The sequence below is a fragment of the Myxozyma melibiosi genome (assembly GCF_037950935.1).
Source record: "Myxozyma melibiosi strain Phaff 52-87 chromosome Unknown BZA70scaffold_3, whole genome shotgun sequence".
NCBI lineage: Eukaryota > Fungi > Ascomycota > Lipomycetes > Lipomycetales > Lipomycetaceae > Myxozyma > Myxozyma melibiosi.
Genome location: NW_027042917.1, coordinates 72,334 through 86,932, shown reverse-complemented (window position 1 = coordinate 86,932; position 14,599 = coordinate 72,334). Strand labels below are relative to the sequence as shown.

The 14,599-nt window shown below is 51.7% G+C and overlaps 3 protein-coding genes across 3 annotated transcripts; 1 reads left to right on the top strand and 2 right to left on the bottom strand.

Moving 5' to 3' along the window:
* Positions 1-9,368: 9,368 nt before the first annotated feature.
* Positions 9,369-9,725, bottom strand: BZA70DRAFT_236789 (Homeodomain-like protein; the record flags this gene model as incomplete). The annotated part of the gene is made up of 1 exon (XM_064910391.1): positions 9,369-9,725. A coding segment is annotated over one exon (357 nt), but the record flags the coding sequence as incomplete, so codon positions are not given.
* Positions 9,726-11,648: 1,923 nt separating this feature from the next.
* Positions 11,649-12,722, top strand: BZA70DRAFT_266393 (uncharacterized protein; the record flags this gene model as incomplete). The annotated part of the gene is made up of 4 exons (XM_064911026.1): positions 11,649-11,733; positions 11,907-12,059; positions 12,113-12,185; positions 12,353-12,722. The coding sequence occupies 4 exons, from the start codon at positions 11,649-11,651 to the stop codon at positions 12,720-12,722; spliced, it is 681 nt and encodes a 226-aa protein (XP_064769084.1).
* Positions 12,723-13,765: 1,043 nt separating this feature from the next.
* BZA70DRAFT_288441 (uncharacterized protein) lies at positions 13,766-14,121 on the bottom strand (the record flags this gene model as incomplete). Its single annotated transcript, XM_064914035.1, has 2 exons — positions 13,766-13,940; positions 14,012-14,121. The coding sequence occupies 2 exons, from the start codon at positions 14,119-14,121 to the stop codon at positions 13,766-13,768; spliced, it is 285 nt and encodes a 94-aa protein (XP_064769083.1).
* Between the last annotated feature and the right edge of the window lie 478 nt (positions 14,122-14,599).

Sequence of the window (14,599 nt, the reverse complement as noted above, 5' to 3'; positions counted from 1 at the left end):
TGCACGATATCATTTACAGCTGGCACGTGATGCGTACCTTACACCCTCCCTTCCCATCCTCTTCCGTGTCCTCCTCCAGGTCCCTCTTAGTATCGACTTCAATGTTCTCTTGAACAATCAAGAACTCAATGCTTCACGCGGCGGTGCTCGCTGCAGCACTCTAGAGGAGCTTGAACGATCACGTGATACACAAGTTACATATTGTAAAATTACAAAGGGACATCTCTGACATATACGCACACACACAGGCCTCCCTCAAAATGCCTCGCATTAGGAAGAGCTCTAAATCGACATAGCCGAATAGAATTCAATAGGCGATGATGCGTGCGTGCCAGCGCCAGCCGGGCTAAAGATCCTTAGCTCCACCCTTATTAGAGCGGGGGTCGCAGCGCTTTGTCCAGAGGTCCACGGTTTTCTCCGCTGGGATTGATTTGCGCATATGAGTAGAAGAGAGAGGTGCTGCAGAACTATAGAAGTCGAGATAACACCGTTCCATAATAATTATTTATTTAGATACAGTGTTGGAGAAGATGCGAGGATGCGCAGCTGTAGCGTACACCGCATACTCTTCGTCGTCCGCTATACGCCATACGCCCAGAGATCAATCTCCGGCCTCCCCCTTAACTCCTTGACAACGCCCACGGAGACATGGCAGATTTGGAGAAAAGCTAGAGAGTCAGCCCGAATCCGACGCAGCACGATCGGTTTCATCACCTACTGAAGCCGTGCGGGAGAGCAGATATGACATGCCAACGCCAGAGAGGATAAACTCAACTGCTAGCCGACGACTGATGACGAAATTCATGTACGCGGAAGGGGCCTGGAATGTAGAAATGTCATTAGCCTTGCGGAAAAAAGCGACAGGGGCGGGGTGGACTTTGCTGTAAACGTGTCTGTCCGGGTGAGGATTACGTATGCGGTGCGCACTCCGCCGGCAACTGAGTTTTATTTCCCTCTTGCTCTTGCTGTGCCCTGTCCGGTACTGAGCGTATATCATATTGCCTTACTCCTGCTTTCTTCACAGTCGATCTTGATCTGTTGCATGATCTTCATTGCCTGAGTTCATCTTATGTATTCGGCGCCTCGTCATCCGCGGCTCTACTATCATAGCAACAGCCGCTTTTCAACGCAACAGCAAATCTCAGGCAGACCTCAACACATTTAACGAGTCAATCGATTCTTTACAGCTTTGATCACTACCGCAGCGAGCATGCTTACACTGTAAACCAAACTTAATAACGCTAACCGAACAGAATAGTCAGGGAAAGTCCAAAGCACATCACCACCCTCACCACGAGACAGACAAGCTAGGTGATCAATTGACAGCACGCCCCGAAAGCAAAAACAGAAAACAGAGAATAACCAACGGTCTCGTAATGACAGCAGGTTTTTGGTATCTGGGTTCTTCGGTTGGTCCCCTTACTAAATCTCGTTCCCACTCAGCCCTGCTCCATGGGCCTATCCTATCTATCGAGCGTTCTTGGTTATTTAACCCCTTCGACACAAAAGCTATGATCCGTATACCCACCCACCCACCCACCCGCGCCCACTGGCCCAAAACCCTACACAGACACCTCCCATCCTTGAACTTAACCTAAAACCTCTAAACTTTCCAACTGCAGAGCCTGGCTATTTAGCATCTACAAACAGAGACAGCACAAAGCAGTCTAAAGCACTCGAAATTAAGAGAAACCGCATAAAACTACAGAATGATGGCATGGCAGAGACATACATCAGCAGGGCTTGACGCGGCGGGCTCGACTGAGAATATCGGTGAACGGCCCGACTCTGATCGCCCGCTGTCCGACAATGAAGCGCGGCGAGCGAGCTGAGCATAGCTGAGCTGAGCTAACAAAAAAACGAGCGAGCGAACGGCGGTACCGGGTCCACACCCGGCAATATCGATACGAGCGTAAACCGTTTACTCACGTTTTTCTTCAAAAATAAAACCGTTTATTTCCCCTCTCGCCTTTTTTTGAATTTACATACATTACAGCAACTCCGGATCCGGGTTCCGAATATTCGCTTCTTGAAAATTGAAGTACCCTTGCCGAGCACTGTCTCAAGCAACAACCACTGCTTGAACACAAGTAGAACATACTGCTATAAAGCGCTCACTGCTAACCGAGTTTTTGGTAGATGATGGTATTCTGTCTGAGATATAGTAGATGTAATCTGATCTGCTGTCGCACTAGATAGGAAGGAGTAACTTCATGATAAAGACAGTCGACGGAGAATCACCTGAGTGGAGATCATAGAGACAGGAATGTGGGGCCGTCTCCGCATTATGCGAGCTTTCTTCGCCTGGACGACAAAAGGTGATGAAATCAAAGGAGAGCAATCATATGTAGACGCATCAGAGAAGGCACAAACAGCTAGACCGCTTCCGGCAGGAGCAGAGCAGCAGTGTAACAGAGGACAAAACAGCAGGAGGGCATAAAAAGAGAGACATAGGCTCAAAGTCGAGGTGATGAGCAGAGACAAGGCTGATGCGGTAGCCGAGACAACCGAGTGAAATGAAATGAAGCAGCTGGGAAGGGTCCACTCGAGGACGAAACGGAGCGCGCATCAGCTAGGACTTGTAATTAGCAGTCCAGACATTTATGCCAGCGATGGTTTGAGAAAGCTTGAAAATGATTAAACGATACTGTCGTGCATGCGTACTCTGTGCGTGCTTTAGAAAGAACGACCACGCAAATCAGCAGAAGAGATCGACAGGTGCGAATGCACTAGTATCAACCCTTCTCATCTCGTCAACACGTTTCAAGCTCCGGGAACGAACTCTGTAGCTCTCCTAGTGCCTTTCCAACACCCACCCAATGATTATTAGGAAAGGGTGCGCGTCGAAGCCAAGCAACGGTGGCCGCCACCGTTTTCCACGCCCGATACACAAGCTCACGGCTGCGCCCCTCGCTCAAATAGAATTTTCCTAGCCCGTGTCGGACGCGAGAAGCCAGTGTGACCGCGATGGGAAATGGCTGGTGATATGGATCAGGAGCGGAGATGGCTGGGATACAGATGGGGATATGCGTGCCGGCTGTTGGAATTGGAAGAGGTTTGGTCACAGCTGCTGCGCTGCGACGGTGCATGCTCTGCTTATCGTATGAGCGGAAATAAATATTTGTAGGCTGCGTCTCCGAGGAACTTTTAAACGAGATCACTGGAACCTCATCATGAATCGAGAACGGGGCAGTGGTGACTGAGCAGGTCGTCGCAACACCAGATCCCACCCCTCTCCGCCAGATCGCATCTCAGACACGCCAATTGCAACAATGCATCTCATATTACAATGACAGCCGCGTCCTGCAGAATCCCGCCGATTAGAATCAGAAGTGACGGCTTTGACTGCTTGGATACCATGCGATGCAGGTGTTGGGATTTCTGCAGTGTGGAAGCACAGATAGTGGTGGCGGCAGCGGGAGTGCCACTGCGGGAAGGAGCGCAGGAGATCAGGAGGTACCGCCTGCTGATCAGTGAACAACAAGAATCAGGTAAGCAAACAAAGATGAAGAGAATAGTGGATTGCGTATATGGCAAGAATCAATCGCTCTGATATCATATCAGTGGCCGGAGTAGAGGGATGGTAAACAATCCAAGCAAAAAAGTAAGTGAGCGCGGCTGCCAAAGTGAGACATGCATAGTATTCAGCAACATGGCTGTTTCTGGCTCTGCTTTGAGATGTTTGAGTTATCCCTCGCTCTCTGCTCGCTGCCTGTTTCTGACAAAGTAGTGAGACCGGCGGGCGCGTACGGTGCGCCACACGCAACATCAAGATCTCGAGGCTTATCGGAAAAAACCTTAAGCAGGCTTAGTTACGAAAAGAGTCGACGAGCCGACGGGCCCCTTCGCGGTCGATAGAGAGACGCGAATAAAGTTCGCTCGCGCGTCCAGCACTAAAGAGCGAGAGAGCTAAAAGGAAGAGTGTGTATGCATGCCGCTGGATTTGTTTTCTAACCACGATTCGACTTGCCGCTTACCGCACACGGAGGCGAGCGAGGCGGACGGTGGAGTGGACTGGACTGAAGCGGACTGGATATTGACAGGTTGTCTCAGTCTTCTGAGCCTAAGCCTAGACCTTGCCGCGGCTTTGTCTGCGAGGTGCTTTTTTCTGTCTTGTCTTGTCGCGGATTGCGAGATGTGTCCCGCTGTCACTGCGAAACGAGTCATTCGAGAGGGAAAAAATAAGTCAAAAACGATAGAAAATCGAGGCGGTGTTATAAACGCGGATGAACGAAGAAGTAAACAAGCAAATGAAGCTGCCCGGCATGGAACGACGAGGAATAAAAACAAGAACCCACGCAGACAAACGAAAAACAGACTAAACAGGTGTACTACAAAACCGACGGAGGCTGGGGTCGGAACTGCGAGTTATCCCACGTGTCTACGAAGGGGGGAGAATAGGATTTGCAAGCGACAGCTCGGGTCCATCTTTTTGGAACGATGGGAGTATTCGCACACGAGCGTCCAGACAGCAGTTTTATCGGTGAGAGATAAGGTGACTGAGGTCTGGTGGTCTTTTGCTATTGATCAAGAATTTCTACTCTGTTTAACGAGTAAACATCGAACTAGAGACAGGCAGATGGCGAGGAGGGGAGGGGGACAGATTAGACGGCCTGGCAGCGGTTTACTTATGCACGGCATGCTGACCGATAGCTATCAACTCCTGCATACACCACCTGGATACGATCCCATCACCTCCCGTCCAGTATCTAGTAAACGCAGAAAAGCCAGACAACCCGCATGGACGATAAACAAACACGACAGAAATAGCAGCAGGACGCATGCGCACGCGCGTACGAAAAGGAAGCGAAGAGAAGGTGGTCACAGCGGCTGACGCACCGCATCTTGCGAGCAACAGCATCTTCCTGCAGACGATAGCGCGAATAGCGTTTTCTCGCAGGCAGCGCGCATGTCCATCCTGGCCGCGGACTGCCTTGGCCCGGCCCTGTTTAGGTTTATCTGCTGCGCTCGCCGACTTCACCATCGCTAGGAAGAAGTTACTGGTTTTGACTTTCGCTGCGTAGATGGAAATTCGGCCGTCGGTAGCAGCCGTATTTCCGCATCGTCGCTAGGGCTGCCGCTAGCTGCTAGCTGACATTAGCCGGCATGCGTAGGGCACAAAACACAGGATTTAGGCAAAAATAGTGTCGAGCAAGTGCAGGTTTGTTGGGCGTTGACCAGGTCTCGATTATATTAGACTTAAAGCGCATTAAGCTATGCTATATTGGCCAATATGGGTGAAGATAAAGATCCGGATCATTCAATCGATTTCGTAAATCTACTTCTAGTCGCGAACTGCTTGCAGAAATACTGAACTAAAATACAAAAATAAAAATAAAAATAAAAATAGGAATAGAATTTAAATCCCACTCAACAGAAACACGCACTCAGTCCTCACACCCTAATCCGGAAATGCAGACCACCTTATTCCATCCATTCCTCAAATACTTCGCACCCGCGCTTTTTCCACAACTTCCCACACTTTCTCCTTTTTCAATCTTTTTATTTTCATATTCATACCTTATTTTCTCGGTAAAGAATAAGATCGCATTGGGACTGTATTCGAACAGCGACTCAGATATTGAGATTGCTGTGAGAAAGTAAATGGGAGAGGCTTAAATATAACAGTATAAATAGAGGCGTAAGTAGAAAAATAAAAATATAAAATATATATATTCAAAAAATCCTTGAAAGATATACTGTCATCTTCTCAGCTTTATTACAGACCTAATCAGGCAATTAGATTGAACCTCGACTAATCCACCCACCCAAACCTTGCTTATCTAGATCCTGCGCCACGACAGACCACCCAACTGGCCCTTGCTCGATTCTCTTATTCTGGCTTTTTCTCCATCCAATTGTTGCTCGACAAAGTGCTTATCTTAGCGTCGGGCGCGTACGGAGCGTGGAATTTGCTGGACGAAACTGTGATTGAAGCCCTATTGGAATGAACCTGCTGAAGAGTGCTGCTGAGAGCATCGACGGCGAAGATACCTGCGCACCTACCTTTGTCAAGCCATGGAGAGAATAACGGCAGTTCATTTCGTTCCATAGAAGATAAATTGAACCGGTACGAATTTTTCTGTTGTCGGATTTAGACAATTTGTCTAATGCGCTGCTCTTTGCTTATAGCACCTCGTGTCGTTCTGCATACGTATACTCTAATCTGATCCCGCCGTCTCGTCTCGCCCGAAAACACCTACTTATTTCTTCTCTCAAAAAGACGCATTAATATAATACCATAACAAAAAACGAGCAGAAAGGAAATCGCAAACGATACGTCCAGGGCCCAGACGCGTGGACATTTTTAGTTTTCCTCGTGGGTTCATTTACCAGGTCGTTGGATGCTTCATTAAACGAGACAAGATACGACAGAACAGGACAGGACAGGGTCAGGGACATTATAGACTGACGACGTTATCAGTCTCACTGGTTTTCTGGTTTTCCGTTATAAAGATTTTAAAGATTTTATGGAGCTAGGTTATAGACGAGGACGAGGTTATAATTTGGAACTTTGGGGTTCATAGCATCTCTTGAGAAGAGCTTTCACCACTTTGAAAACTCAACAGAGGATCACTCGCAACTCCAGCTAATCAAATCTGAACACCATCTGAAAAGCCGAATTTTATAACAGCAATCAACGGTCTCTTCACAACGATGCAACAATCGCACTCGCTTATCATAACTCGCTTATCCTGTCCATCTAGTGCTACAGTGCTACCTTTGCAGACCCATACTGTTATGACCATACTAGTATGACTTTGGTTGCACCCGTTTGCTCTTTCTAAAAATTCATCCGGAATATCCACCACGTACTTGCCTAGTGATCTTTACTTACTAAAAAATACACAGAAAGAACGCATTCGCAGTAGGAAAAAACAAAAGCAGCGCTAAGCCAAATATAGCTTAGTGCCCCCCGTCCTCCGCACCCTTCGCTCTCCATCCATCACCTACGACAGAAGCAGAAGCAGAAACAGAATTCTTCTACGCCCGCCGACGTTGGACCCCCCAAAAGCGGACGCAAGCAAGGAGGGAGACGTGGAGGAGAGTTTTGCAAGATGTTGCAGCAGCTCGGGTTTCAAATTTCGCTCGGATCTCGCTCGGATATCTGTCCCGGCTCGTATTCCGATTGCTGCTCGCCCGCGTCGCGTGAAGACAGGCTGATGGCAGTGGTGGTGGTGTTAATTACAGGAACGGTGGCTTCGTTTATCCGCTGCTATGACAGAGTGCCATGAAAGAGACAGAGAGGGTAGTGGCGTAGAGTAGTCAACGCATAGTGTAGAGCGACAGAACGATGCCGGCGCGCTGGGCCGCACGCAGGCAGGCGGCACCACACACACGCACGCGCACGCAGACAGAGAAGACTGGCGAGGGCGGCGGTTGATGTGATGGAGCGAGCGACACGCTAGCCAAACTCTGTTGTCGGCCGGCGCGCCATCGAGAAGACCATCGTCGCTACGAATACAAAGGGAGCATAAAGCTAAAGAGGAGGAGAAGAAAGAGGAAAAGAAAAGAGGGCGCGGGGTGTTCTGAAGAGTTGCTCTGATCCGGCGTGGTGTAGTGGCGAGGGGGGGTTTTATCTTTCGGGCCGTTGGAACGGCGAGGGGAGGAGGAGGAGGAGGAGGGCTAAAGACAGGAGGCGAAGGACTACACAAACCCAAAGGAGGCAGGTAGACGAGCGTTGAGAAGCAGCGGCGGTCGAGCGAACGCAGAGCGCGATAGAAATGCAGGATTTATAGCGCGAGAGACAGGCTTGTCTGCTACAGGTTAGCACCGCAGTATTTTGCAGAGGCAGCGCTGGCTAGTGTGCAGGCTGCATCTTGGTAGCTGCGTTATCAGCGATTGAGTATGGATCTGGTTCATTTCAGCCAGAGCGCAGCAGGCCGGCCCCGAACCAGGGCAATTGACGACGGACAAGGCTCTGAACGCGGCCACGGTTGCGCATCGCTTACTCCGGGGTGGTTATGACACTCGACGACCGCGATTTAGCGAGCCCGCCCGGGGCCTGCTCCTCCTCCACCGGCCTGGAAACCACCGCTCGCGAGGCGAAGGCGTGCGCGAGTGGGCAAACAGAACTCTGCGGGTGCTAGCGCCAACCTTATCCCGAACCTTAACTATGCCAGCCCACCCGGCGGTGGGTTGATTATGGCACCACTTCTTAGCATCGCGCTAGTGCCTGATAAGGTTCTGCGCCCTAAGTTTGAGTTCCAGCGCTAAACCTTGGCCGAGTACTCGCGGAGCAGCTTCCATATGGGCAATTAATTACATTCACAGACCGGAAATACTCAGAATAATGTACAGGAACATCCAAAAACAGGTAAACAGCACAATCGACACTCGCAGTGCATCAGAAATCACCAAACGCCTACTCCGTTCGCAATATACATATATACTTATCTCTCACATCACATCAGAAGCCGGTTGATATTCATCCTCTGATCCCGCAGCTTCTGCTCCTCCTCCTCGTCAATGACCTCGCCCGCCGCAATCCGCCGCTGCACGCTCGCGACGTACGCCTCGTACTGCGCTTGCACTGCCGCCGCCTCGGGGTTCTGGTGCCGTAAATAACTCGCCTCGCTTGTCGTCCGGTACGGCAGGTATGCTGCTGTATCCTGCCGCGGCAAGGGCTGCACCATCAAGCCCTGCAGACCATCGTCAATCAGACCCGTCATCGAACTGCGGTATTGACTCTCGATAGACGCCATCGCCGGCTGGTATCCGTTCATGCGCTGCATGCTGCTGTTCAGTTGAATATTGCTGCTGGCTGGGTTGCTTTCTTGGGGCGCCTGTTGCAGCGCGTATTGGTGCTGCGAAGGCAGGTAGGCGATAGAGGACTGCATTGCGTATGTTTGTTGCCGCTGCTGCTGCTGCTGAGGATGCGCGTACTGGCTCTGCTGGGGGACAAAGGCGGCATACTGCTGCTGAGCGCCGTATGCGGGGACAGACTGAGGGACGGACTGGGGCGGGTAGGCGATGGCGGTGGAGTACGGCTGCTGCTGCTGCTGCTGCTGTTGTTGTTGTTGTTGTTGTTGCTGTGGGTACGCTCGATAAAAGTCAGCCGCGGCATCGTCAGAAATAGGTGCCGAATAGCTCGTGTACTGCGCAGACGAATTGGCATACGACGACGCGGGGTGGCCGTAGGGTGCGTAGATGGACGAGGATGCGTAGGAAACGACGTCGTCGCGCGAGGTGGCAGCTAACGAATCAGGCGAGGAGATGCTGCTGGAGCTGGCCATCAGCGGCGCGGACGAGGACGTGGAGGAAGACGAGAGCGGCGGTGGGTGTTGCTGGGCGGACGCGGGCGAGGTCGACGCGTAGAGCTGGGAGGGTGACTCTGCGCTTGGCTCGCGATCCTGCGAGCCGCGACGCCGTCGCGAGACGCCGCCGTTCCACCAGTTCTTGACCGCATTGTCGGACCTGCCCGCGAGATGGCGCGCGATCTCGGCCCACTTCTTGCCGAGCTGGGCGACGAGGGCTTCAATCAGCTGACCCTCTTCGGCGGAGATGGGCGCGTGGTTGAGCGAGGGCTTGAGGTTCTGATGGTAGCGCTCGCGGCACTGCTTTGCGGAGCGGGTGCCGAGGAGTTGGGCGATGCGGACCCAGTTTGTAGGGCCGTGGCGCTCGATGAGGGCCAGCAGACGGGCGTCCTCGGCGGCAGACCATGGACCGCGGCGGTGGTGGGGCTGCAGCTGAGAGAGGGCAGACGCGGAGGAGAAAGCGCTCATGGGCGCCGGGGCGCGGAGGAGTGTGGAGGCCGTGGTGGTGGATGGCGGAGGGTGAGCTGGGCAGCGGTTGGCGCCGACGGGGGCGGGAGGAGCGCAGAGGATGTGAGTGGGGGAGGGAGGGGGGAGGGAGGAAGTGGAAGAAGAGTGCGGAGAGGAGGTAGGAAGCAGAGGCAGAGGGGTCGACGACAAGCAGAGGAGGAGGGGCGAGGAATATATGCAGGTGGGCCAGGTCAGCTACGGCACAGAGCCCGGTGGGCTTCGTAACATCATCGCCGGATTTTTATTTTTATTTTTATTTTTTTATTTTCCTCTTTCGACCTTTAATCTTTTATGCGTGCGGCGCGCGTCGCGGTGCTGGGCTCGTCAAGAAGGTTCGGGACTCGGTACCGCCGTTGCACCGCCGCGTCGAGAATTCACCAGCCACATGATCTCGGAAGCTCAGCCATGTGCGACACAGATCCCGTTGCTTTTTCGACCGCGGCCACCGACAGGAATGGATGACTGGATGGATATTAACTGGTGTATACTGAGGAAGTGGTGGTGTTGAGTGCAAGTCATTGTCCTCTGCAGATCCTCGCTGTTTGATGACTTTGCTGAGGTCTACTGATACAGATGCTCATCTCTTGTCTATTGCTATCGCCAGCGTCCACTACGATGTCCAGCTCAACTGGCGCAGATCAGGCCAGCTGCGCATAAAAGATCCTGCAGCTCCTCCTGCTAAGGTTCATGTCCGCCTTTCATATTCGCCTCTCAGGCTTGCAAGGCTTGCATCCGGCTCGCTCGACGATCTTCTCGCGCCGTCGCCACTCTCGCCCGCACCGAGCGACGACTAAGAGAGCGAGATTATAGCCAAGCACCCTGCATTTGCTCTGCTGGAATACCAGAACCCGACTCTCGCCTATGAACCTTATTTGCTTACTAAGTACCTTTCTTTACTGGTCTGTACGATGTTTGTGCTCTGTTTTTTTTAATAATAAAATACAGCCAACAAAACAAACAAATAACATCAAACAACTAAACAGCTAAACACATCACAATACCAAAAGAAAACAAGACAGGCTGCCGTGGATCAGGGTGGCAGCAGAGAGCGGGGCGGTGAAAAAAAACACGCCATGTTAAAAACACGCCATCTCTGCTTCTCCTGTCTCTTTGCCTTCAAAACCTTATCTTTTCCCGTTCTCGAATGCCTTCTTCGGCTTCTTTATCTGCGCAGGTCTAATAATAACCAGCAAATATCAAATATGCGAATGAAAACTAGAAAGAAAACAAAAGAAAAGAGAAAGAAAAAGACGATGAGATAATAGAAACATAGGAATCAGTGCGTGCATTGCTCTCTTCGACCTTCTCCTTCTGGATCCACCATCTCTCTCTTCTCCTCTCCACTCCCTCTCTCTACTCTCCAAGTCCCTCTCCTCCTCTCTCCTCTCTACTCCTATCTCTATCTCTATCTCATCATCCATCCTAAGCCGCCTGACAAACTGACATATCTGCGCACAGATGCCTACCATGATTCGAGAAACCACAATCTTGGCCACAAACTCAATTACTCACGTGCTTTTCCCCCAACTCTATCCAGTCCCTTCCTCTGCCCTCTGTCGGCTTTCGCCTACTTTTCTCCTCTTTGCCTCCCGTGACCACCTCTTCTACGCCTTCTCGACCGCAATTCACCCCGCCCGCGCTCCTATTCTCTCACTTCATCTCCGAAAAGACTTGTTCTCGAACGGACCTGTCACATTTCTAAAAGGCTTCACGCCGCGAAAGAACAAGAAAACAGAAAGCGAAATTCTAAACCCTAAAGATCGAATGCTCCCACCTGATCTGCCTCCTCATCGCCACTCTTGCTTCCGCCTCTCCTTCCTCTCGACATCCCTGATCGTCCTCGCCGACCATTCGACTCTGTATTTCTCATAGCTAAATCCCTCAATGTCCTCCTCTACACCCACTCGAAGCCCAACTATTGCCTATCCTAGACAACCCATCCGCCGCCCGCCTTCGTACGTCCGCCCTCGTACGTCCGCCCGTCCGCAAGTCCAGCAGACCATCCCATGCCCACTAGCGCCTTCTCCCCCGCGCAGATCCAAAGAACCCACCACCCAGAATAGCAAACAGAACTACCAAAACCCAAAAATGATCACCCGCTGTAGCGCACCCTAATCCGTAACCGACCGTGCTCGCTGACAGCGCGTCCGGCTCGTATCCATCCTCGCTCTGCACACGACCCGCCCGCTAGCAGCACGCACCTCTGTTTGACCAACTATCCCCCCTACCTGAGACTCATGCCCGCTGCTCTCCCATCAGCCCATACTTACATGAACAGTTATTTCATCAAACACAGTAAGCCTTCCACTTTGATCCCTCGGACCATGCCCAGACTACTTGCGAAATAGGGGAAGATCTCGCGAAACAACATCTGCGCCGAGCTTCACGCCGATCAAACCCATCCCAGCGCAACTACGGCAGGTCAGCGCGCTCCCGCCTCTCTTTTACGCCCGTGGCCGTTCTTAATTCATTTACATTCTCTCTAGGTTTTCTATTCGTTCTGTCTCAATTTGCTCGCCTCCTCTTTGTCCTGCTCCCGACCCACTGTTCTGGCACATCGACATCGTCGCTTAACACTTGACATCCAGTCAACTTCTAAAGCCTATTCATGTCTTGAAACTCCCTCTCTACCAAGCTTTCCTACCGCCCGCATTAGTCCGAATCCTTCAGACCGCCAGGCGAGATACCTTCGCGCCCACCAAGCTCGACGGCCGGCCGACGCGCAAAGGGGACAAAACGTCTAGCCTGAGCACGACCTGCGCGCAAACCTTCCCAGACCGTTTCCTTGCCGCTCATCCGTCCCATTCTCGCCGCGACCCGACGCTTATCATTCGTCAGGAAGAGGAAAGAGCAAGCAACAGTTTGCAGATCGTGTTTTTAACCTGGCATGGGATGGCCCCCGCCCGAGTCGAGGTCGACTCCGACACCGCTGCACCCTGCCCGTTGCAACCCTGCTGATCCAAATAATCCACTCATATTACGACACCTGAGCATCGCTAAGAGGTCATACCGACTCGTCACAGCAGCAACAGCAGCAGAGCGTTGGCCGTTCACCACAGAGTCGATGAAGAGGAAACCCAGCCAGCCCCCGCAGCTAACGCTCACGCATGCTCTGTTCTGCATATCAAAACGTGCTAGAGATATGAAGTAGCGCTAAGTCTATCCCGAAAAGATCTGCGTTCGTGTTCTGAGGACATTATAATCTGCCCGTAAACGTCGCGGTGCGCAGACGCGGTACTGGTTATGTGGGGACTCTGCGGCACACTATGACAATAACAGTCAGTATCTGCACTATGAGATATCTCGGCCCGCTACGCGAGTTTCGTAACATGGCTTTGGTATCCAGGTTCTCATGCGAGACATTGGACGTTTTCTCACCAATATCCAGATCGGCGGGCAGTCGCTCGTCGCTCGTTTAGAGGCAGCGGAGTAGTCTGCGCCCCTCACAGATAGCGTATCAGAACCCATTATCTCGTATCCCGCACATATCAAGCACATACCGTCAACACCGCAGCCAAACCCCTCGTCATCAGTCAAAGAACACAGTCGAAAGGCAAAAGACAAAGAAGCAGGCGCAGAGTACAGAGCCATTCTCTACCTCGGCAGCGTGCGGCGCTCGTTTCCGACCCTTGAAAGCTTAAAACCCGAGCCGCCGCGGCCGCCGCCCGCCGAGCAGCTCGCGCATCGCTCACGTTTTTCGCTTTCTTTCGACCAGATATCAGGACACGGGACGGTCTCGCGTGTGGTTTCTGCTGGGTTGGGTGGTGTGGCTGTGGTGGATATGGGGTTTAGAGTGATCTAGCGATCTTTATTTCTGTTAAAGTGGCCGTTTGCCGGTGGTTATATTGGATAACGGTCATATCTATGTGACCTTACTATCTATTCTTTATCTCTATTTATCTCTATCTGCCAATGCTGTCTATATCTATCTATCTATGATACCCCTCTATGCAATCGTCTATACTCCATCATACTTTTCAAATGCAACCTCTACCTCCTGATCACTCGACTTCCTCCTCCTCCTCCTCCTCCTCCTCAGCGGCTCGTTCAACACATCCCAACCGCTCCAGCAATCCCAAGCACGGCACTTCTCCGAAATAATAGTAGCAGTACGCGGCAGAGATTATACTCCCCCGGATCTTCAACCCGACCGTTGTTCGTATTATCGAAAGCATTCTATCGTCTCATCGTTAGCACCACTGCTCTCATCATTCAACCGACTCAAACGTGCACGAAGAAGTACTCACCCAGCAATCATGATCTCCATCGGCAGCAAAGAATACAAAAGCCTCTCTTTGGTCTTTTTCAAACTCTCACTGATCTCTCCTGTGCTCTGCGTCTCCCGCTTCAACGCCATCGCGGGCGCAGAATACCCCCGTGGATGCTGCTGTCGCAGGTTCATCCGGACACAGCGACTGCTTCTGCAAATTGCTTTTTGCCGTAGACAACTGCTCTTCAGCGTCGTGAGCAGGTTATTCAAATTACTCTGTCGCATCATATATAAAGAAAAAGAACGTGCTGTTTCCTCTCAACCACCATGTACTGCAGTATGCACAAAGACACTATCCGCCTCTGCAGCAAACCCCGGGCCACCGACCCCATTTATTTATACCCATCTGCTCCAATATATTTACTTTTCTCGCCTTATTTTCGATCCGTGATCCGACTCCGCCCGACCTCCGAGCGAGCGAGCGTTTAAACTCGCGCGACGACGTGCCAGTCGCCACTCCGCCTCGCCGCGTTCGTCGTGGGTTATTTTATTTTTTGTCGGCGGGAATGCGAATGGCGCTGTCGCCACGTTCCTTTTTTCCTTCTTTTATTTTTCATATTCCTTT